General features: G+C 48.4%; 1 protein-coding gene and 1 long non-coding RNA gene across 5 annotated transcripts in view; one reads left to right on the top strand and one right to left on the bottom strand.

Annotated features, from left to right (window-relative positions):
* Nucleotides 1-6,801: 6,801 nt before the first annotated feature.
* The window catches only part of LOC143681212 (paired box protein Pax-2-like), a 37,019-nt gene continuing 20,126 nt past the window's right edge, over nt 6,802-23,694 (bottom strand). For 2 of the 4 annotated variants that reach the window (XR_013174469.1, XM_077158025.1), the window contains 3 exons: nt 10,266-10,366; nt 7,961-8,047; nt 6,802-7,486 (listed from right to left, as the gene is read on the bottom strand). Coding sequence is in view for 2 of the 4 variants with exons in the window: in XM_077158025.1 (XP_077014140.1) it covers nt 7,961-8,047; nt 10,266-10,366 (188 nt within the window). In the remaining 2 variants the exon portion in view is untranslated. The remainder of the gene's footprint in view (nt 7,487-7,960; nt 8,048-10,265; nt 10,367-23,694) is intronic. The other 2 variants (XR_013174470.1, XM_077158026.1) reach the window with 2 other exon arrangements.
* Nucleotides 7,927-12,055, top strand: LOC143681214 (uncharacterized). The gene is made up of 3 exons (XR_013174472.1): nt 7,927-7,947; nt 9,384-9,467; nt 10,811-12,055. It is a non-coding gene; the product is annotated as an uncharacterized LOC143681214 (long non-coding RNA).

Genomic DNA, 23,694 nt, shown 5'->3' with positions numbered 1-23,694 from the left:
AAGAGAAAGCAAGCCTCTAGCCTCTGAAACTGTGAGTCAATAATTCCTGTTGTTATGCCAGCCCATCATATGGCATTTGTTTTAGTAGCTGGGAAACTAAAACAGAACTCTTGCAAAATTGCAGATCTATCAAGCCATCTTCTCTTGCTCAAAAACTTTTCATTGCCTATAGAAAAAAAATCTAGTCTTTAGCAAAGCACTCATGCCTTCCAGATCTGTTGCAGTCATAACTTTTTAGGCCCCAACAAATTAGCTCAGGAAAAAATAGAGAGAGAGCATGAGAGCGTTGGTTTATGACCCTGGAAGTCCAAATGTGGGTCTTCCTTCAGAACTTCCTTTAGCTGGCTCCAGGGGCTCAAATGATATCACCAGAGTTCTTTTTTCTCTCTACCTGTCAGCTCTGCTGGTCTCTGCTTGGTTTCACCCCCAGGCAAGCACTTTCCATGTAGTAGGGGAGTATTTGGGAGTTCTATGCCTCATCATTGTAGCTCACAGTCCAAAAGAAAAAGAAACCCTTTCTCTTCCAGGACCCAAGATAATCCTCTGCGAAGACTCCAACCATCTTTAACTTGAGGTCTATGCATTGTGGCCAGATGCCTGGGATCCCGACTGGGTCATGGACCCACATTCGTGGCCGGGAGACGATAGGATACTCTGAAAGTCACACAAGAACTGCACAGGATGGTGGAGGACATTCTCACAATGGAAGGAAGACTGCTCCCTTAATGCCTCCCACCCCTCTGCCCTGGAGATGGTGGTAGGTGCTTTAGGGTTGTAAAGAAGAAGAGTTACCCCAGTACTCCTGGCAATGATGGGAGTTATATTAGTTGAGTGCTTGTGAGTCCAGGAGGAGCCAAACCTCTGAGCGCCTCATCAGCAACTCATCAGTACTCTCTGTGGGTCAGCCTCCCTCTCCACGTGACTAGGACTCTACCATTTCTCACTCTCTTTTCTTGCCTCAAAGCTCCTGCTTACTTGTGGTTTCTTATTCCTCATCACTCTATTCATTTATTTGCCCATAATATATATTATTGAACACCTGCCCCTGGAAACAGGGATATAGCAGTAAAACCTGCCCTCATGGGAGGAGACAGGACATCAGCAGAGAAAATAAAATCTGTCAGGTGGTGGTAGCAGGGGAAAGGAACAGAGAGCAATAGTGGGCTGTGTGCTGTTATTTAAGTTGTTTAGGGAAGGCCTCTATAATATGGTTAACTCTGGAATAGAGATGGCAAGGATATGAGGGGGCCAGCTGTTGGGATGCCTGGGGAAAGGGTTTTCCAGGCAAAAGGCACAGTGAGCACAAAGGTGTCATGCAGCACAGCACAGAGGCCTTTGGGCTGGGAGCACAGTGAGCTGGGGAGGATAATGAGAATGAGCTAACAGAGCTGGTCATAGGGGAGTGATGACACGTTAGAACACACAGGATCTTGGGGGTCAGTTTTATGACTTTGGCTTTGACTATGAGAGAGATGGGAAGCCACTGGAGGGTTCTGAGTAGAGAAGGGGCGTGATCTGCTTTCCATTTTGGATGATCACTCTGGCTGCTGCAGGAGAAGAGACTGGGCTGGGGAAAAGATGGAAGCAGAGAGACCAACTAGAACTTTATTTGCAAGTCCAAAAGAAGGATCGGGGTGGCTTGGATGGATATATACAAGTAGGTAGTCAGAAGTGGTCATACTCTGGCTCTATTTTAAATGTAAAGCTGTCAGATTTTGGTGACAGATCAGATGTGAGATGGGAGAGAAAAACAGAAGTCAGGAAAACTCCAGTTTTTTAACTTGAGCAATGGGCGGAATGGAGGTGATGGTTTATAGCCTCGGTCTCTCCATGCTTCCTAGTTCTTTTTCCTGAAAGAAAGGGATTTGTTGGCTTAGCTTGGATTTGTGCAACAATCCAACTCTGTACCAGGAATAAAGTCATTGATACAAATATGGCTGTCTATGTCTAGGCAAACAAGAGGGGTTGGGGGTGAGACAGCTTCCGTAAAGGAGTTGAGTAAAAGGTACCACCCCAGCACAGTATCTTGGCTACTAACTCCTTTTCAGCTTCATCTCTTGCTACCTCACCCACCTCCCAGCCCTGAAAATCCAGCCCCATTTTATCTGGTATATTTCTGTGCTTTCATGTCTTTGCTGCCATTGTTCACTCAACCCAGGCCACCTTCCTTTGTCTATTTCTGTCATACTTGCTGTATCTCAGCTGGGAACTCTGTGGGGTGGAAACAGGACAAGGAAAGTCAGAATAGGTAAGGTCTGGGAGAAACAACTGAAGCAAGGGGTAGGCCCTACTTGTGCTTGGGTGGACAGGTGAGGGTGCTTATGACAGATAACTGACTGAGGACTTTAGGCATGTTCTTGGGCCCTCAGGATAATTCCAAGCAGAAATCAGCATCCCAGGAGGGACACAGCATGAAGCATGTAAACTTACAGCATGTAAGCAGTTCAGTTCCATATAAAGGAGACCACAAATAGAATAGAAGGTGAGTACCTGGTGGGACTCAATTAAAAGGCCCTGGTTCCGCAAAGACACAAACGGACATTTGCACACCAATGTTTATAGCAGCGTTATTTACAATTGCAAAGAGATGGAAACAGCCAAAATGTCCATCAACAGACGAGTGGCTAAACAAACTGTGGTATATACATACGATGGAATATTATGCAGCTTAAGACAGGATAAACTTATGAAGCATGCAATAACATGGATGGACCTAGAGAACATTATGCTGAGTGAGTCTAGCCAAAAACTAAAAGACAAATACTGTATGGTCCCACTGATGTGAATGGACATTAGAGAATAAACTTGGAATATGTCATTGGTAACAGAATCCAGCAGGAGTTAGAAACAGGGTAAGATAATGGGTAACTGGAGCTGAAGGGATACAGACTGTGCAGCAGGACTAGATACAAAAACTCTAAAATGAACAATACAATAATACCTAATTGTAAAGTAATCATGTTAAAACACTGAATGAACCTGCATCTGAGCTATAGGTTTTTTTTGTTGTTGTTGTTGTTGTTTTGTTTTTTGTTTGTTTTTGTCTGTCTGGTTGTTTTTTTGTTTTTACTATTATTATTACTTTTTTTTCTCTATATTAACATTCTATATCTTTTTCTGTTGTGTTGCTAGTTCTTCTAAACCGATGCAAATGTACTAAGAAACGATGATCATGCATCTATGTGATGATGTTAAGAATTACTGATTGCATATGTAGAATGGAATGATTTCTAAATGTTGGGTTAATTTCTTTTTTCTTTTTTCCATTAATTAATAAAAAAATTAATTAAAAAAAATTCACCACTGGAGAAAGAAAAAAAAAAAAAAAAAGGCCCTGGTTCCCAATTTGATGGATTGGGCAGGGTGGGCTTCTCAGAGTGGGGGGCACTGGGGGCCAGGCAGCCTGCTATATATACAGGGGGTGGACATTCACTGGGCTGCCCTGTCCCAACCCAATACCCTGGCAACTTCCAGGAATGTACCTACGGGACATGAGGCAACAATCAGGAGTTCTGTCATGCTGTATTTTTATCGGATCTCTAGATTGGGATGCACATTTTCCAGGGACTGCAAGGTAACCCATTTGGGTGTAGGAAAAGAACCTTAGAACTTCTATTTCTATATATTCCAATATGATACTTTTTTCTATTTTATGTTTCATCAGGTTCACAATATCTTGGTCCAGTAGTAGGTTTAAAGAATCTGTAAAAAGGTAAATATACATATATTAGGAATGCATGTTCAAAAGTCTTTTTACTTTTGGTAGGGTGTACAAGCAAAGAAATTTGAAGACTACTCTTCTAGGACACTGTTGGTCAGGAGAAGCTGCAGAGGTCAGGGTGAAGAAGGACCCATGGACCCACAGTGCTGCCATTTACAGAGCTGAGGAGTAACAAGGAGGCACAGGTGGGGAAAGGAGAGAGAAGGGCTAAGCTTGATTGGGGTCTTATGCTCATTTGTTAGGGGCCCTGCATATCCCTTGAGATGTCATGATGTGGGTGAGGCTGAGCAAATTGGCTTGGGTAAAGAAAGGCCTCTGGGATCCTGGTGGAAAACTGTTGGAGGGACACTGCCCTCAGTCAAGGGGAGGGAATCACTCTTTAGTCTGTCTCCAGATTCTGCCTGCAGCCTTCCAAACAACCTTGGGGCTCAAAGCTTCAAGAACCTTTCAAATGGGAGGAGCCAGGATGGAAGCAAAGCTGGGGAGGCCAGCCCGACGAGAAGGTTTCTGGGTGTAGAAACCAGGTGGAGGCTGTGGCCTCCATGTTGGAAACAGTGTGGAAAGGCTAGGGCTGGAAAGTGGCTGAGGGGAAGGAGAGGGGACCCCTTCCAGATAGCTCCAGTTCAGAGGGTACAATCCTGGACAGTTACCCATCTTCTCCCCAAACAGGGACAGAGACACAGGACTATACTCACAGATCCTCTCATTCACACTGGACACTGGGGCACAGGAAGATTAAGTGTGACTGAAAAGACAAACAGTTCTCCTGCCATCCTACCTGAGACCCAGCCAGGGACATATAGGCCCACACAGATATACAACAGTTGATATATACAGGAAGCTACAGACGGACCGACTGACTGACCGACCTAACAGCCCATGCGCCCTCTCTGGGATACACTTGAATCACATCACGGGACTCACCAGTCCCAGCTACTGCTCGCTGGGCCCGGGAATTCTCAGGGCACAGTGGACGCAGCAGCGACGACTCGTGAGCAACGGTTCTCTCATGGTCTCCACTGGGTAGGGGAAGTAAGTGCTCCGGGAAGCAAAGGGGCAGCGAGGAATGTCGTGGGCTGCAGTCTTGCGGGATGAAATTGCTGCTGTGCTGACGAGTAAATGGGGGTGTGGCGGGAGGGGCCAGGACAGCGCACAACACATGCCCTTGCGAGCAGAAGGCCTCGCGTTCTGAGAGCTTGCACCCCAAATCCGGGTGTGGGTGGAGTGGCGGGTACTGCACAGTTAGCCTGGTATAGATGCATACCTCCAAGTTTTTATGAGCATTCGAAAGTAACTCGTTGCCTCAAGGACGGGGTTGGGAAGGGTGGCTACTGAGGGGACAGACTCCTCTGGGCTCCTGCATGAGCTCAGCTGCTGCTGAGGGCGTCTTGGCAAAGCGGTTCAGGAGGGTCACGGTGGGGGGTGCAACTGAGAGGATCATTGAGGGAGTTATTAGGGGTTAGTGCGGAGGAGGGGGGGAAGGGTGGGGTGGGAGGCTCGTCCCAAAGACAGGGATAGACAAACGCGGAGCCATGGGGAGTGCATACAAAATTTTATTATTATTATTATTAGTTATCATTTATTTCTCACGTGCACAAAAAAGAAAGAAAGAAGGAAAGGAGGAAAGAAAAAGAATCAAAATGAACCAACGCGCTGAAAGTGGTCCAGGAGACTGGAACCGACGGGGGACCTTTCGAGGGTTCAGCCCTGTCCTGGCCCCGGGAGTTCCCTTAAACTACTCACCATTTTTTTTCAAATAAAAAGGCTCTAAGGAGAGAGAGTTCTGGGCGAGGACTCCAAGCCTTTTCGGATTTCTTCAAGGATTTTTATTTATTTATTTATCTTCACTTTTATTAACTTTGTTTCTGTTATTTCCAGTCGTCACGATCCACGGATGAGGAGACATGCAAGGCGCACCACCACTACCAAGCAACTACGCGGCAGGGTGTCCCGGCCGCCCAGAGCATGGGGCCCCGGCAGCGAGGAGGGCGAGCCCGGGGGCGGGGGCCACCACCTCTATCTAGCCTGCCAGGGCAGGGCGGCCGGGGCAGGGCTGGGAAAGCGAGCCAAGGGAGGGCCAGAGACAGAGAGACAAGAGAGATGGACGGAGAGACACGGAGATGGAGAGAGGGAGAGATGCACAGGAGATATGAAGAGAGGGGAGATACAGGGAGAAGAGAGATACAGAGGAGAGAGCGAAAACACGGAATTCCAGAGAAATAGCCAACAACGCAGAGGCGAGAGGAGTCCACAGGACCATGTTCATCATTTTGCATAGAGAATTCTTTTCTTTCATAATTTTTTTTTTGGTAATATAAAAATGCCCGCCTCCCCCAGGACGTGCTGTACTTTAGTGGGCGTGTAGCTATGTCCACCCCCCAACGAGCGGCGACTCTCACAGCATAGACAGTGGGGCGAATCTACAGGCAGGGCGGCAAGGACTCTGCCGGGTGAGGCGGGGCGGGGGGGCTCTATACACGAGGGTTCACCTTCACACGACACGCACCGTCTTTCTACAAAACAGCAGCCGGTTGGGTTTTCGTTTTTTTTTCCTTTTTGCAAAGACCACCATACTAAATAAACAGACTTTTTGTGGTTCTGTTCAGTTCCTGCTGGAGGAGGAGGCTGGTAGTGGGGGCGGGCGCCCCTCCCTTCCCACTTCCACCCCGCGGCAGCTCAGAAGTGGCTCCTACCACCGGCAGATGGAGAGTCCGTGGAGGTGGGGCGGGCATCAAGTAACTGCTCGGAAGACCCATGCTCACGGCCTATGGACTGGTCCTGGGGCGGGCCTGGGACAGCCTCCAGTGGAGCGGCAGGTTAGGAAGGAGGAATGCAGGTCATCGAGGGGTGGAAAATGCACGGGACGGAGGGGAAGCTGAGAGGCCAGCAGATTAAAGAGACGCTGAGGTAGGGGCAAGGAGGGGCTGAGAGTCGGATCCCCTTGCAGGAGGGACACACGCCCAGGGGAACTAGGCAGGCCAGGGGGAGTGGGAAGACTCAAGAGTAGGGCTTGGTCCATGCGGGCTGCTGGGGCCTGCGTTCCTTGCTTCCCAACTTTGGAAAAACCTGACGTCCCCAAGCCCCTTCCCTATAGCCTGACCCCTACGACCTCATTCCGCCTTCCAGGGCAGGCAACTCTGAAGGCCGGGACAGTCTGGCCGCCTCACGGGGAGAGGACTTTTTCCCGAGGGTTCGGCAGGGGGCTGTTCTTCCTTCTGCAGAAAATCGTTTTGTCCTTACTTTCCTTTGCCCAGTCCCTGCTGCGAAGCCTCCCGGCGCCGAGCGTCCGAGGTGGGCTCCGCCTGGGCTGGGCCGCGCTGCAGGCCACACTGATTGTGTGTCACAGAAACGTGTTCGGTATGTGCAGCGGTGGGCCCGTTCTGGGGTCGACTCAGGCGAGACCGGGGCCCCCTCGCAGCGCCGCACAGTCCCTGCAGGCGGGGAGGGACGGCAGATGGGGGTGGGCCGGCGGGCGTGGGCCTGAGGGTCCCGCCGGCGGCTCCGCACGTCAGGTCGTCCTGTCCGGCTTTGGACGGGGTGACGTGAAGGGCTGCGGGGTCCTGGGATGGGGTAGGGATGGGGCTGGGGCGGAGGCCGGGAGGCCTCGCGTCGCGGCCGTCCTCCCTCCCTCCGGGGTGGGTGGTGAGACCGGGACGATGTGGAGGCCGAAGCTGTTGGCCAGAAGCTTGATGTGGTCCCCGCGGTAACTAGTGGCGGTCCTAGGCAGCGGCAGCAGCGGCAGGGGCGGAGCCCCGGGGGGCGGCACTATAATAATAAGGGGAACCTGGACGTTAACACAGGAGAAGAATGGGCTGGGTGAGAGGACAAACAGGAGAACAAAAAAGGGAAGAAAAGCAACGAAAAGACCTCCTCGGGCTGGGGTCTAGTGGGATCTGGGCGGGGAGACCTTGGCTGCGGAGCGGGTTTGTCCCCGAGTATAGCTGCATCCACCCGGCTAGCGAGGAACCGGCGCCGTGCGCTCCGCCGCCCAGCCGCGGACAACCCAGGGGGGCCGAGGGCGAGGAAGGCACAGGGCCTTCCAGCGGCCTGAAAGTCGAGGAGGGGGCAGGAGGCGCGAGCGTCCTCCCGGGATCCGGGGCCTCAGTACTGCACTACCGAGCCTGCCCCGCCGGCTCCCGGGAGGTCCGATCGTGGCACTGCGGACCCGCGTCCGGAAGCTGCAGGGCCGAGCATGCGGGCGAATCGCTGAGCCGCCGGCCAGCCAGGTAGCATACTCACTTAGTAAGGTGGGGTTGCTGAATCTCTAAGCCTCGTTGTAGGCCGTGTACTGGGGGTGACTGTACGGGTTGCCAGAGAACTCTCTCCCTGCAGGGGATAGTGATGGGGATCAGACACGCAAGCCGGGACCCACAGGACGAGCTGGCGCGCGACCTCCCCCAGCCTAAGGCACAGGTGCTGCGGGTGTGCGGACTGGGCGGAGGCGGGAGACCCTGAAGGAGGCCAGAAGCCCCCAGGCGCCTTACACACCCGCGTAACGCCACCTGCGGGTCTGGGCCGTCCCAGCGCCAGGATGCACCCGCTGCTACCCCGCGAAGGCGCTGGGGGACTCCCAGGGAGGTTTCGTTCTGAGGCGGGGCACGCTCACCCCGCCGAGCGGGGGCCAAGGGCCTGTTTAGCCTAGAGACTCCGGCTAGGAACCACTGAACGACAGGGCAGAAGCGGGGGACAATGGCGAAAAGCCCTCGGGCCACTTTGTCCTAGGAAGTCCCCAAAGTGGCATCTCAGCTTGGTGCCAAGGCAGGGGGTGGGGGCTCTGTTGGGAAACACCTCCCTCCCGCCTTTTCCTCGAGAGGCCGGATACGTGGGCCACACGGCAGGGGAAGGAGGCGGCAGGAAGCCGGTGGACTGCCCGCCGATCCGCGAGCTGTGAGCGCAGCGTCCCGTGGGCTGGTAGACGTCGGAAACCGCCTCCCTCCCACCGCGGGAGAAAGGCCAGACCTCCGGGTTTCCCCCTCGCCCTTTCTCCTGTGTGATGACCCCAGACTGTTTACAGTAATCCCTAACCGCGGGTTAAGTAGAGGAGAAAAGGCCCCTCTCTGAGAGGGAGCTGAGGTGGGGGTGGGGGATGCAGCCGCTGGAAAGCCTGTGTGCAGCAGGATAATGAGCTTCTGAGCTCAACTGTGACCAAGAGGAACTGAGCTATCTCCTTCCCCATAGCTAATGAATAGTGTAATTTCCTCATCAGCACTAGATTCTGTTTAACGACTTCCCCTTTGCCACCATGAGCTCTCTGCGGCTCCCCTCATACCCACCTCCCTGCAGACTCCCCACCCCCACCTCCCCATACTTCCCTCATCCCCATTTCTCCAAGATGTTCTCCAGCCTCTGCTTGCTTGGGGCACTCACCGCTGGGACCTTCCTGGAAGAATCTCCCTGCTCTACCCTCTTCTACCCTCCACTTCTGCTCCCCTTCCTCCAAATCTGGACAGGAATCTCCTTACCCGAACTTCCCAGCTCTCCTTGCCCAGTTTGTCTGATTCAGTCCCTCTTCTATCACACCATGCCCAAACTCACTCTTTGTCATACCCCACACCCTGCACCTGAGCTTTGCTTACCCCGGGTTGACCCTGGATGAATGGGCAAGGGAGGGAGCCAGTCAACCTTGGCTATGTTTCTAGTGTCCTTTCCCTTCTCCCCCCAGGAGAGTTGAGCTTCAGGGAAAGGGTACTTGGAGCATGGCTAAAGGGAGTGGGTCACAGGCCCAGCAAATCTTACTCTCTTTAAGGTAAGAGTTTTCTTGGTGTCTAAGCAATAAGAGCTTCAACTCTCTTTAGCTACAAGCTCTGTTTCCAATCCAGGGTGAGGGGTCAGGAATAGCAGAAGCTCCAGCTGCAGCCACCAGACCTTAAATACTGCCTCTGCCTTTCTGCTCCACAAGGCATCTCCATCTCCTCATGGGTTGGAGCCCAGGGGGCAATGAGGACCAGGGTCCCTCAGAGGAGGTGTGGGTGCCATAGCTTGTCTCTCAGAAGCCACAGTCTCTCTGGCTCCTGCCATAGCCTATTTATCCTCTGTCCCTCTTTCCTTCCTCTCTCCAGGGTGCAGTCATTTCTCAACACAGGTCTTCCTTTGTGGGTTGGTGTGGTCCAGGGTGGCTTTGTCTGAGTTACTGACATGCCCTTGGAAATGGTTCCTGGCTCCAAGTTTCCATGGAAACCAGGCCAGGCTCTTCCAAGCAGTGTCAGCTAACTAGGGTGGGCTGGGGCACTGAGAGCAGAGCTGAGGCTGAGTGGTTCTGGGGCACAGGCTTGGGTGGGTGGTCACTGTGGAGGGGCCATCACACACAGTGGGGGAAATACACATAAAGGTGTGCACTTCCATAGGCTCCCTCCCTGATTGCTCATGAGGGTGTATGAGGGACCAACTACAGCCTCTAGGGAGAAAGGGACAGAATAGCATGGGTTTGGGAGAGGGGATGTTCACTCTCCCCCCACCCCCAGCATCAGACTACAGACCACTCAGCAGCTCATTCACAATTTAGTTACCCCCACCTAGATTAGGCAGCTACAGCATTGTCACCTACCAGGCACCATTCCTCCCAGGGTGGAGGTGGGATAGCTTCCCTCACCTGTGGGGGGCATGTGAGGGGGTAACCAGGCAGAGTGCTGCTCACCATGTCACGACCTGGAAAAACACAAAGGGGAAGGGATGAGACCTGGAAGTGTGGGGCCTGCGTCTGCTCATACCAGGGCTACTCCATGGAAAGGAAACTTAGCGGTATGCAGACATGTGGGGTGCATGTCCAGCCCTGCATCTGAACTAGCAGGTCCAGGTGTGCCTTTTCATGTGTCTAAGCTTGTTAACTAAATGCCTATCCCTGTGATCAGCTGGTTGTATTCACTTCTGTGCTGTGTAGCTTTTTGTGTCTCTCTTTGTGTGCATTTTTGTATGTGTCTGCCTTTGCCTGTATTTCTTTGCCTCCCAAACCCAGAGGGAGATGGGAGGGAGATGACCAGGTTTTGCTCCTCCTTCCCAGCAAGACAGTTGGCTGTGGTCTCTCCAGTAGCCAAATGGACCTTTATCATTTTGCTTACCTCACTCCTCCCTAACATCCCATCTTTCCTTCAGGTTTCGAGGACACCCCACCACCAACCCTGCAGAGGCTGATGAGTATTCCTTGTCCTCTCCAAGTGGAGCTGTGGGTGCTGGACCTGGCAGGGGTGGAGAGCAGGGGTCCAACCAGTGTGTTGTTTTGCTGTTGGTGTTTATGGCATTTAAATGATAACAAACCATCCCTGAAGCAAATCCAGAGCTTTCAAACAACAGTGCAAGTGGATTAAATCAAGTTCCAAAGACCAAAATCTGCTCTCCTCACCAGCTGCTGGGCTACTGTCCCTGGAGGCCTGTTTTAGCTAAAACCTGGAGGGTGGGTGGCAGGGCTTCCCTTAGCAGTGTCCTAGAGTGGAGGCAAAGTGAGTCAGTATCAGGAATGCTGACCAGAGACACTCATAATGCATGGACATCTCTGGAATACAGCTGCACCTGACTGGCCTCCCTTTTTTGCCTGTGCCTTCCATCGCTATGAAGGTCACCACCTCCTTTTTCTATTTAGCAGGCTCCAAACTGTAATGACAATGATGTGCCCCCATCACACTTCCACATCCTAGAGACTACTTTTTTGTCCTATCCTGCCTCTCCTGGTTCCATTTATCCTCTCCAGGTTCACCTTATCTTCCCCTCCAGCCAGTGCCACTCTAACACTCTAGTGGTTTTGTAAAACCCTGGGCTGCCTCTTCCTCCCTCTCCATAGTTCAGTCCCCAGGAAGGCAAAGAATGGCTAGAGGAAGTCACAAAACTATGCATATCTGGCCCAATTCATTTTCTGTTCAACTGGCCCCTTGTCTTCATCCTCCCAATGGCTATTCCAAAGCACCCCCTCTCCCTTAGCCACTCTCCCCTTGAAAACCACCTACTTTCCTGAGATGTGTGAGCTTCCTCACCCCTACCTTAACCTGTCAGAGTGATTCATCCTTCCCTAAGTATTTGGAGCCACAGCTCAGGCTCTTGCTTTTCCAGTTGCTTGCTGAATATTTTTACCAGCTGTCCCATTGTCACCACAAATCAAATAAGAATAAAAGTTGATTCATCCCACCCCCAATCAGTTCTCCTGACCTTCTTGTAGACCATCAAAACAAAAAACGTGGAGTCCTTGACATAGCCTTTCTCCTTGCCTCTAATCTGAAATCAGTCACCAAGTGTTGTCAGTTCTCCTTTGCAATGTCTGTTCAATCTGTCCCATCTCCACCAGCTCCATAGCCACAACAGTTGTTTACTATTATTATTTGTGTTTTCTGCCTTCTGATTCTTACCTATCCAGTCTATCCAGAATGTGGCTGTTTTGCCAGTTCTCATGAAACATTGTTTTCATCACCATTGATTCTGTAGCCTGCAGTTTGATTTTAAACTCTGCCAGGCTTTCAAAGACTTCCAGGTATTCTCCCCACCCAACTCTCCCTAGTTATTTTTACTGGTTCCCTCTATACTTTTGCACCTGTTATTTTCTTCTTCCCTTACTCATATTTTTCTTCTTTTAGCTCAGGCCCCCAAGCCCACCCATTCTACCCATCAGGGAAATTTCTCTCATAAACTTCTATAGCATCTGTGCCCCATTATATTATATTCATAGTGCATCAACCCTGCTGTTTCATGTCATGGCTTGCTTCCTCAAGTATATTATAAGCAACCTGAGGACAAAGCCCTGTCTATGCTCTGTCTTGCATAGTTCAGAACACAGTTGATGTTCAATGAATAATCAGTGATTAATTAATTCTCTGTCACCCTATTGTACTTACAGCCAATTCCATATGAGTTGGCTCATTATTGTTTTCTAATTATTTCATACGTGTTGGTCTCTTCTAAAAAGGTAAAAACTGGGATAAAATATAAATATTTTAATTTGCTTTTTTTCTAATAATGTTTAAGCAATGGATTATTAATTCTTATAAAATGACAGAAGATTTGCAGTGAGGGATTCATACTGTGACTTGACTTTATTATGCAATAGAATGATTTTCCTCTATATTTGCCCAATGTATTACAGTTCCTAAAACTAGAATAAATAACACAGTGCAACTGTCAGATAAGAGATCACTTCCAACTCCCAAAGAGAAGAAAGAACCTGTGTTTGCTTTGAGGTGTTTTTTTTAATTGAATTCTAGTGACAATAAAAGATACAGTCTTCTTGATCATCTCTCAATGGAGTAGACCTGAAATGGTTAATGACAATATCTATGGATTCCTAGAGAGTTTAATAGTAAGGCACTTATTGGTCAAAAAAGGCCCAGGACAGAAGAGAGTGAAGAAAGATGTAGATATATTTCTGAAGCTAGAAAGATATAGAAACTCAATTCCTCCTGGTCCTGTGATCTTAATATCTACAAAGAAACCAGAAAAAGTGGTACGCTTCTTTCTTAATAAACAGGAATTTAAAAGCATCTGAATTCTGATTTTTAGCTGCATAGTTTCCACAATCTGTCACACATGAATTCCTTGTAATTTAACTTTTAGTGACAAAGTCCCCTACCTAGCTTCAGGAGAGAGTATTACAGGAAAGGTTTTTCCAGCTAACTTGGAGGCATACCTATTACAATGTTTGTTTCCACTGGCTTTCTGTCTTGGAAAATGCTAAGTCCAATTTTAGAAACTTTTGCACACTGCTAGTCTCCCAGAGAGCTGTTGGTTGAAAGGTACATTTTGAAATTATATTTTAAAAACTGAATTTGTAAAGTGTCATGCAAGCATTTTTAAAATATGGAAGAAGAGGTCCATGATAAGGAAAAAACAAGCTTCCTAGTATTTAATATAAGGCTCCTAGCATGCTGTAGTTTCCATATAATCAGCATCACCACAAAGAGGTGCCTGGTCAGGACCCCTGAGCCAACAAAGGTGCAAGCTACTGCATACAAAGCACTCTCAATGGCTTCATTAGTACACAGGTGACACCTAAAGAGCAGGAAAAATTCACCAAACTCTTGCCAGAGCCATATATTCTTCTGGAACACCATTGTCAATAATGGGAAACACATACTGCAGGAAGTTTTCAAATTACTAAGACCATCGTACCATTTGCCCAGCAGCATTCTTTGAGCAAGCCTCTTTCAGAGGCAGAATAGGAATGGGTAATGGACTCTGTGCAAGAAAAAATCAACAAAGTGCTGGGTCGTGCAGGGTTACAGATGCATGGACAAACAGGAATGGAGATGGACCCTAAAACTGTAAGATAGCGCAGCCACCTTGTTAAAACAATAAGCAAAAGCAAGGAAACAAGTGAAAACAGCTACACTGCAGAATACATCAGTTATAAAATATGTGCCATCGAACAGAAGACAGGAAGCACTAAACTATTTTCTTTGCTCACATATTTTTAGAAGAAGATGGGCATTTCGTATTGGATCCTTGGTTCCTAAACTCTAAAGTTTTATAGAGGGACAAGTATTCACGATCACGAGACAACTTTGTTTTAAAAGTGAGAAAATGTAGACACAGCCAGGTGTAATGGCTTTCCTGAGACTACATAGCTAGTAAATGATAAAGCCAAAATTGTTTTAATGATAATATAAAGCTAGACAGTCCCGAGAAGATCCAAAAGAAATGAAAATAAGTCACCCAACAAGCAAAATCTCATATTGTCACTGCTGTCATTAAGATAAGGCAGGAGAAAAAGGACAAAAAGAGTAAAATATGGACACTGAAACTCTGTAATAAAACTCCATGGGGTGGAGTATTAATCTCCTGTGAGAGGTTTTCTAAAAACAAAGAGGCTCTTCAAGAAACAGTAGTAGTAGTTGAGAATCTTAAAATACCCAGAAGCGTTAGAAGACTGTACTTGATGGGGATGTCTTCACAGTTCAACTGCAGAAATCCCCGAAGATTCGAAAGCCAATTTCTGCAGCAATCACTACATCTGATTCAGAGACAGTGCACGTTTGTCCGACATTCCTTACCAAATGAGCCAGATCAAACAAACTGTTTTGGAGAATCTAAGTGCAGTTCCTCTTACAAGTACAGAGAAAAGCAAAGCAAAAGACTTTATTAAGAAATTGGTAATTTTCACTCATCAGATAATTCATACTACTTTAACTGTCAGGTTTAAGAACTGTTTTTTCTAAATGCACTTGGAATAGCCAGCCAGCATTCATTGAGGATCTACTATATGCCAGGCACTGTTCTAAATATTTTATATCCATTGTCACATTTAATCTCACATCAACTCTATGATATGAGTTCTGTTTTTAATACCCATCTTATAGATGAGGAAACTAAGACTAGATATTACATCCAGCATTCCACAGCTGGCATATGACAGAACCTAGAGTATAGAACAAGCAGCACTCTTGGCAGCTGATTCTAGAATGAGATTCTCAAATATTGTACACATAGAAAATAGGTAAGTATTTGGTTCAGGGAAGTAACTGGGACCAAGCTAAGCTAATCTTTCCAATTACAGAACACCTTGTTGCCTCTTATTTCTTACCTACTTCAGATTCTTCCACTTTCTATAGCATGAGTTTTAAATATGGGGTTTGCTGGTTCGTTAGGACATCACAGATGCATGACAAGGGGTCCATATAAAATTATCCATAAAATGTTATAGATATTATACATGTGCATCTTTCAGGGGAAGAAGTATATGACTTTTATCAGATTCTAAACATCTGTAAGTAAAAAAGATTAATGAACAATGTTTGTATAAAAAAAAGAACCTCTGTTCTTCAGTATAAGACATTGATTTGTTTATAACTGCTTGGATCATACAAATAAACAAGACCATACAAAGAACGACAAAAATAACATGTAAAGGAATAGGGGGGCTTGTCTCAAGTCAAGGAAAACATAACAGCATTCAGAAGACCAAGGAAATAATAGAAAAGGAAGCCCCTAAAGAAGCAGAAATTGCTGATAGTGATGGCTCAGACAATGAGACTTACTAGGCATAGACTTATATGGCAAAAGTTATATTCAATGAGTTTAGAGATGCTTTCCCTCAGCATCTTTCTCTGAAAATGAGCACTTTTGCCATCTACTTGACATTGTGGAGGACCCTAAGGCCAGAAAACATAACTCTTGTTTTACTACCCTATCCTCAAGTTTTGCCTGCTTCTCACAAGGCAGTGAAAATGAAGACATTAGATTCCTTCAAGGTTGGCAGTCTGTGTCTCCACTTGAGACAGAAATTTATAATACTTAAAGAATACTCAGTTACTAAATTTTTAATAACTACCTAAATATATTATACATTTACATTTACTGTACCAATTATGATTGCTTTCTAGCCAACCCAAGTTATGCATAATACATTAATAACAAACTTTCAGTCTGTAGATGCTTTAAAAGGAGAGGGAAGGCATTTTCTACATATTTCCTTTTTTCATTCTTATTTCCCAGGTTTCCAAATCCTTCTAAAACTTTTCCTCTGGGGCAGAGGTGTCTGTGTGAGGACCCTGAGCCTGGGACACTGCCTTGGCCCCATAGTTCAACCTGAAGCTCACCTACTCTGGTTCCAGCAGGGGGGCTGTGCCTGCAGCTCAGGGTGCCTGCTGTACATAGCCTGTCTTACTTCCCACTAACAGCTGGACCTTTAATTCTGGTGTGTCCTGGGCAGGGATGCTGCCCACACCTGTGTGTGCTCAGTGAGCTTTGTACCTTGATGGCCAACCAGCTGGACATGACCAATCACACTGACCCCACCTCTGCTCCTTCTAAGCACTGGACTGTATTGCCAGCTGGCTCAGGGCCCTTTGGGGGACTGCTTCCTTCTACTCTGCTTGACTATGGAAGGAGCTGCAGGCTCAGGGTCTTGGGATAAGGCTAGGAAGTGCTGGAGAGAATCGCATTTTCAATGAGTTCAGAGGGAACTTGGCTATCTACTAGTCCAGTGCCCCAGAGGAGGAAACTGAGTCTCAGAGACAGAGAACATCCCCAGCCCTCTCTTTTCACCTCCCTATGCTGCCTTCTGTGTCTCCATTGGCAAGTCTCCAATGGAGCACAGAGTCAGTCAGGTGTGTGCACTGTGCAGGCTGGATGATGGGCTCACCAAGAGACCCTCGAGCTGGGTGGGTGAGGTTAAGCCTATTTGCACAGTCTCCTGATACTGCAGGTCTCTCAGTTCCTCTCTGGCTTTATTTTGTTCCCTGAGAGCACTGAATTGTCAGCTCTAATCCTTCTGAAAATGCAGCATTTCTCAGGTGCTTTGTGTAAGTGAAACTCTAATCCCAAGGAAAACAGCCACTTAAACTGCTGGAGCCTTAGGCCTCTCTCCAAGTCTGCTGCAGGATTTCCTCCCTCCCTGCCCACCAGCCCAGCTGCCACTGGGGAGGATTCCAGGCTGAAGGTGTGCAAAGCCCTCTCAAGTGACAATAGTGGTAGAGCCTGCTTCTCAAAGCTCAGGGTTAAAACACAGGAAAAAGTGCTGGCTTGTTTGCCCTGAGGGTGCAGCTAATGGGTGGTGGTGGTGGCCAATCCCCATCACTCTTCCTGCCACCTTGGGGAGGGCTGGTTCTCTGGGGAAAGGAGGCTTTTCAGTTCTTGCCTAGGAAGCTTTGAGGCCATCAAGTCATTTCTGAATACCTGGTCCCAGTACATACTTGGGACACCTCTTTTTAGGATTTCTAGTCATTCAGAAAAGGTTGAATTGACTGACTTGACTTTTACTTAAACAACCTTTTCTTCTTAGAAAGTGCTAAACAATAAAGTAAATAGGTATAGTGCTTGGGGATTCCCCCTTTTGAAGAACCCCCTCTTGGAGCTCCCAAACATCACAAACACTATCCACACAACTGAAAGGCTACTTATAACCTAGCTAATCATGGAGAATCTAAGCGCAGTTTCTCTTACAAATACAGAGAAAAGCAAAGCAAAAGACTTTATTAAGAAATTGGTAATTTTCAGTCATCAGATAATTCATACTACTTTAACTGTCAGGTTTAAGAACTGTTTTTCTAAATGCACTTGGAATAGCCAGCAGTCAATGAGGATCTACTATGTGACAGGCACTGTTCTAAATATTTTATATCCATTGTCACATTTAATCTCACATCAACTCTATGATGTGAGTTCTGTTTTTGATACCCATCTTATAGATGAGGAAACTAGGACTAGATATTACATCCAGCATTTCACAGCTGGTATGAAAATATTTTTGCTTCAAATCCAGACTGGCCTCTTTCCCTACTGATTGAATTAGTGAGAACATGCTGTGGAGGAACCAGGCATAGTCCCTCTGGCAGGGCTCAGTCTTGGGGTCTCCTGGATGAAGGCAAGAGTTGAAGGGAAGAGGTTAGAAGAAAGGAAGCCCAGGGCCAAAGTAACAGACCAAACCTGAGCTCAGCTTGGATAAGCACAGAAGTGTATGCCTGAAAACCCTCAAACCTTCCTCATCCTCCCCACCACTCTCCTTGCTCCTGCAGCTCCATCATCAGCCACCTGATAATGCCCAGGGCACTCTCATAGGGAGGGTAGCCCATCACTGCTGGGATGGCTGATGAGCCTGGACAAGGACTTGAGGCTGGGACTGGAGGTTGGGGTGGTACCAACTTTATTCTGCTCCATTTTAGCCCTGCTCTCTAAGCCCTAGGGATTCATGCCTAGTCTCAATATTCTTTTTCTCTAGAGGTGCACTGGATAAAAGAGGAAGAGAAAAAGCCCTGATCCATTGACTCCCCAGGCTGCAGGCCCAGGGTACCCACATTATTTGTCAATGTCTCAATGCTATGGAAATGCCCCATAATTAAATCAGAGCTGAGGTCTGGGGATTGGAGGTCCTTTGGGATGTTGGGAGGAGGCTAGCCTCTTTTCTTTGGGCCTTCTTGATCCAAATGAAGGGTCTAGGGCCCCAGGTGCTGTGGAGCCCCTGGCTCCATTTTGCCTCCACGATAATGGATGGGCTCTCTGAAATTGCCCTAGCTCTCTCCTTTCAGGGCTGGAGAGGAACTCTAATGTCTGCACCCTAAATTCCTCTGGCTAATCAGAGGCTTTGAGCCAACAGACAAGACTAGGAGACTCCCAGCCTCTTTCAGAAACATTTCACAGCCTTTATTGCTCTCTCCTCTCCAGGAGGATTGGGGGAATGGGTGGGAAGGGTGGGGGGGAGCAAGGTCTAAGCTGTTTGTTTTATGGAAGGAAATGTAGTTGCATTGGAATGGGTGCTATTAACTACAAGAAGAGGCAGTTCCTGAAGATCCTCAGGATTCTCTGAATGGAGGGGGAAGACCCTAGGTTTCCCATAGTCTACACCTCTAACTGTTAAAAGGCTACCTTACTGACTGACCACCCCAGGTGTGGAATCAGAGCTTCTGAGAGTTCCACAGCCTTTTCTCATTAGCTAAGCCCACACTGGTCTCACCAGCCTCCAGGACTCTGGGGTCAGCCCTTACTACTCAGCTTTGACCTGTGGCTCATTTGTCTCTCACCTCTGCTCAGCCTGGCCAGCTTCCAGAAAACCAGCATCATCTGCAGACCAGCATCTTCTGCTCTCTCTCCCTGCAGTGGGGACTTTCCTCTTGGGCAGCTTCCCCATGTCCTGCTGGATCTTGGTTAGAGAGCTGCAGGCTCTTCTCATTAAGAGATGTTTCTCCCAAGCTCTTGAATAAAACCACTTTCCCTCCCTCTCAGTGGAGGTGGGGGGCAGCTAACAGGGCTTGTTTTCACTAGTGAGGAAAGAACTGTCATTTTTCCCACCTGGCGAATGTTCAATTTCCCATGGAAAGGTAAGATTCCATGCTGAGACTTAGCCTGGGGACTTGGATAATCAGGGGACAGGCTCTGCTATCAGAACTGCCTCAGGCTGTCCATGGCTCCTGACCCTAAAACACTATGCCATCAGTATGGTTTTCAGAGGTAGGTTTAAAACTCCTTGTCTATTACTCTGATCTCCATTGTTTGACGATTTGCTGCACACTGGTGGAGAAGGGAATTTAGGAGCTGGATCTATGATAAAGACAAAACAGAGAGCTCCCTTTTATCTTTTTAATACTATTAAGCATGCTTATTTTTTAGTTGCTGCTGGACTGTTCTATTTTCTTCAGTTCTTGGGGGTGTCAATTGTCCTATTTATTGCTTCTGCTGACTCTCCTTCATGATTGTTTGTATTCACATGAGATGTAATTTTTGATAGTGAGGGCCTCTTTAGTGGTGGGTGTTTTTTTCTGTGGGAGTCCCATGTGCCTCAGTTTGCAGAATGTTTCTACCAAGGTTTGCCTTTGTTCCTGCTAGAATTTCTGAAAGGGTTATTATCCTGGACAAATTTGAGTAGGTGTTCTTGGCTTGGGGTTCCTGCAACATACTCATGGTATAAATTTGGACTCTGAACTCAGACTTTGGGTTCCATTTCTCATGGTGGCATTTTGTTTTCCTCGCATGCTCCCCTGGGCAATTGGGATGACTTTGTCCATTTTCCTATTGCCCTGTTCTGGCTCCTGGCTTTAGTTGGGGTAATACACAGTTTTACCTTCCTGATTCTCTCCAGCCCACGGCCATGTCTCCCGTCTGCTGTGTAACAACCTCAACCCCCACCCACTGGGGTCTACCTCCACCAGCGCGGTACTCTCATAACCTCTTGCTTACTGCTCTGATTTTGAGTTCCCTCTATTTCTGGCACCTGAAGAATGAAGCTTGGCTATGTATTAACATTTTATGTTGTTATACTTCATCCAGCTGTGTTTTAGTGACAGGGATAACTCTTTTGAGTAAGTTTAGCCTGCCATGTTTCTGGACATCAACCTCACTCCTCCATAATTTTTCTGGAACAAAAGCAAGGGTGGCAGGAACTACTCTTGCACCAGGCTAGCCCAGTGCTTGGCAGTGATGCCCACTAGAGGCCAGTGAAGCCCACTTGGTGTAGTAGCTCCAGGGACTGGCACTGGCCTCAGCTTCCCACATGAGCACAGGGAACCCCTGAGCAATCATTGACTTCCTCCAGCTGCATTTGGGCTCCAGGGTAGGGATCCTGCTTTCACCTTCAGAATGATCAGAAGCACCCCCAAGTGACTTTGGGAATCCTGCAACTAGTTCTTCTCATCATCTCTTCCCTAATCAACAGCACTGCTGGCTCCTTTATTGCTGCAGAGCTGGCTAGGCACAGGAAAGGAGCATCGAAGTAAGGAGGTCATGGTGAAGAGATGCTGTCTTTTCTACCAGTTATGATGGCCTTTAAGGATTGAAGGCACCAGCACACAGTTGGGGCCAGAGACCTCACTGAAGAGGCCCTGACCCAGGGGTCCTGAAGAGTACTGAGGGGCTGAAGATGGCTCCCTGTAGGGTCCTTTGGAGGGGTAGTTAAGAAGGTGGTGGATGGTACCAGCCACAGCCAGCCAACCTGAAGTAGCCTGGGACCAGAGTGTCCCTGACCTACTCTCTTATCTAGCTGATCCCCTTTTCCTTATCACTTAGGAGACTCAGCTCCGTTTCAGACCAGCAGAGCAGTGGGCTGGAGAGAAGAGATGCCACTGAGCTAGGGCAGCCCAGTGGTGGAAGGGAAAGTGGGTGATAAATTTAAATAACCAGCTTGACTTGGCAGCTTGCTGAGTTGTGATGCAGTGAAATTAAAATCTCAGCCGAACTTGCAGACTCCACCCAGAAAAATCAGGCTCTCTCCTTGGTTCCACGATGGGAAGTGGGAAGAGGAGGCTCGTGGACTGAGCCCCAGCCTCTGGCAACCACCCTTGCTTGCAATATGATTATCTGTGTCCTGACCCACTGGGCCCCAGTCTCCCCTCCACACAATAGTCCAGGCTCCTCTCTCCACTCAGTCCTGACCTTGTGGAACAGCTGCATCAAGTGGCTGGTGAAGTTTGAAATCAGCCTCCAGTGCCAGGAGGCAGCAGGAATATCAATAAGGTCTGGCTCCTCTGGTTGGGCTAGCACCCTTCCCAGGCTCATTTCCTTGGGATGCATCCCTTTAAGTTTGCAGCCAAAGCTGCCTGTCCTTGGGGAAGAAGATGAGCTGAGTACCAGGGACTTGGGTAGTGAAAAGGGATCCTGAATGCCTTGGTATCCCCATGTCAGGCTGTGAGCACAAGGATAACCTCCCTGCTCATTCACTTTTGGCACACCCCCGGTCAGAATCACCTACCCCAAAAAAGGACCTCCCTTCTTCCTCCACTACAGCCTGTACTATTCTTCAACAAAATGAGCTGTTTACAAATCCTTGGGTGGAATTACTACAGATATATCAAGAGCTTCAACCATACTCCGGCCCTCCTTATAGCCCAAGACTCAGAGTGGCCAGTATCTTTCTAGAACCTACCTAAAGTCTACCTCTCCTGTGTATGCTCTCTTTGCAGCACTGCTCTCTGCTACCCACAGAGTCCAATGCAATGGACTGGGGCCTGAGGCGACCCATGAAGTCTCTGGGCAATGCCCCATTTCTCACCTTGACAGTAGCTCCAGTGAATTCTGTTTGTCCCCATAATAAACACAACATGAATCATTCATCTTTAATAGATTATGCAAATTAGGAGAACATAAAATCAACAAAGATCAATAACTGCATCCATTTAATTGCCAGCAAAAACATTTTAAGAATGAGCATAATCTGTAGCCCTTTCTTGGGTAATGGCGCCATTAATCCAAACATTGGATCTTGGCCTAAGTGTAGAAAAATCATTCCCTACCCCCACCCCCTCCTACCTCCCCTCCCCCACTTCTCCACACACTTCTCTCTTTTTGGTAATTTCCAGTTTCTGAGTGAGTTTCCCTGTAATTATCACTGGTGAACAGCTCTGGATGTTAATGGTTCTGCTTTTGTTACTGCTCGCTTGATTGAAATGCTGCATACAGATTGAGATGTTAGGGCTAACTTGCCACCTGGGAATGTCAAGCTGGGTCTGAAATGAACTTTTCTCACACTTAGATCCAAATGGATCAGCCGGAGATGTTCCCAGGCTAAGCTGGGACCATTCCAGGGCCATGGTGGGAGAGGCAGGTGGGGGAAGCCGAAGGTGGAGACACTTTTCTGTACCAGCCCAAGTTTCTCTCCTGCTGCAGGAGCCCTGCTCCACAGATCTGAAGCCCCACCTGGGAAAGCCCTTGCCCCCGGGACTGAGGTCATGAGCTCTTGGAAGCTCAAGGTTAGAGAAAAGCCCACTGGGTTCTCTCCAGCCAGCTGCCTGGAGAGGGCCACCTTTGGGAAATTACCACTCTACCTCACAGCAGGACAGAGGAAGGTGCCTGGCCTGGGGTCAGAGTACCCAGCCAGATAGAGAGCTTCTTATTTGTACTAAGGAGGGCCCCATGACAAGAGCTATTTGATAATAGGCTATGTCCTGGTCCAGTTAACCCCAGCCAAGGTGATTACTGCCCAAAGCCCAATCTAGCTCTCCAGCAATGCCAGGACTCAGCCTCTACTGCCCAGCCAAAGAATTCAACTCCCTCTATGCAGGAAACAGTTGTCCATCCTCTTAAGGACAAAGTGGGAAAGCTAATCACAGGACTTGCCCACACCACTTCAGTGGAGTCTGGGTGGCCAGCCGTGCTCAGATCAGCTCCAAAGACAGAGCTGGGGCCCTGTTGGACAGCCCAAGCTGTGCCTGCTCCCTGTTTGCCTCTGGCTGCACTGTAGGCTGCTGCAGCCCAGGTCCCCAGGCCACCTCTGCTCTCCCCGCTTGGCAGGTAATGCCTCAGTGACTCCCAATCCCCACCAAGGCCCTTCTCAATCAACCTGTCTCCCAAGGAACAAATGGCACATTGGCTTTCGTGTCTCCAGAATAATTAGGTGAATTTTAAGAACACCTCAATGTGTGTCTCTCCCACTTGGGTACTTCCCTGGCCCGGAAACCCTTCTGCAGTGCCAGGTGCCTTCTGCAGCCTGCAGCTTGGTGGCCTGAAGCTCCATCAACAGGGCCTTTCTCTGAGCCACCCTACAGCCTTCTTTCACTCTATCTGCCTCTGCCACTCAGAGTCCCTGGGGTCTCAGACCATGTCCCTCTTATACCCACCATCTGACTGTGGGCCAGGTC

The sequence above is a fragment of the Tamandua tetradactyla genome, chromosome 4 (genome assembly GCF_023851605.1).
Source record: "Tamandua tetradactyla isolate mTamTet1 chromosome 4, mTamTet1.pri, whole genome shotgun sequence".
In the NCBI taxonomy this organism is placed as follows: Eukaryota; Metazoa; Chordata; class Mammalia; order Pilosa; family Myrmecophagidae; genus Tamandua; species Tamandua tetradactyla.
Note: the sequence above shows the minus strand (reverse complement) of the source record. Positions and strands in the feature narration are given on the sequence as shown.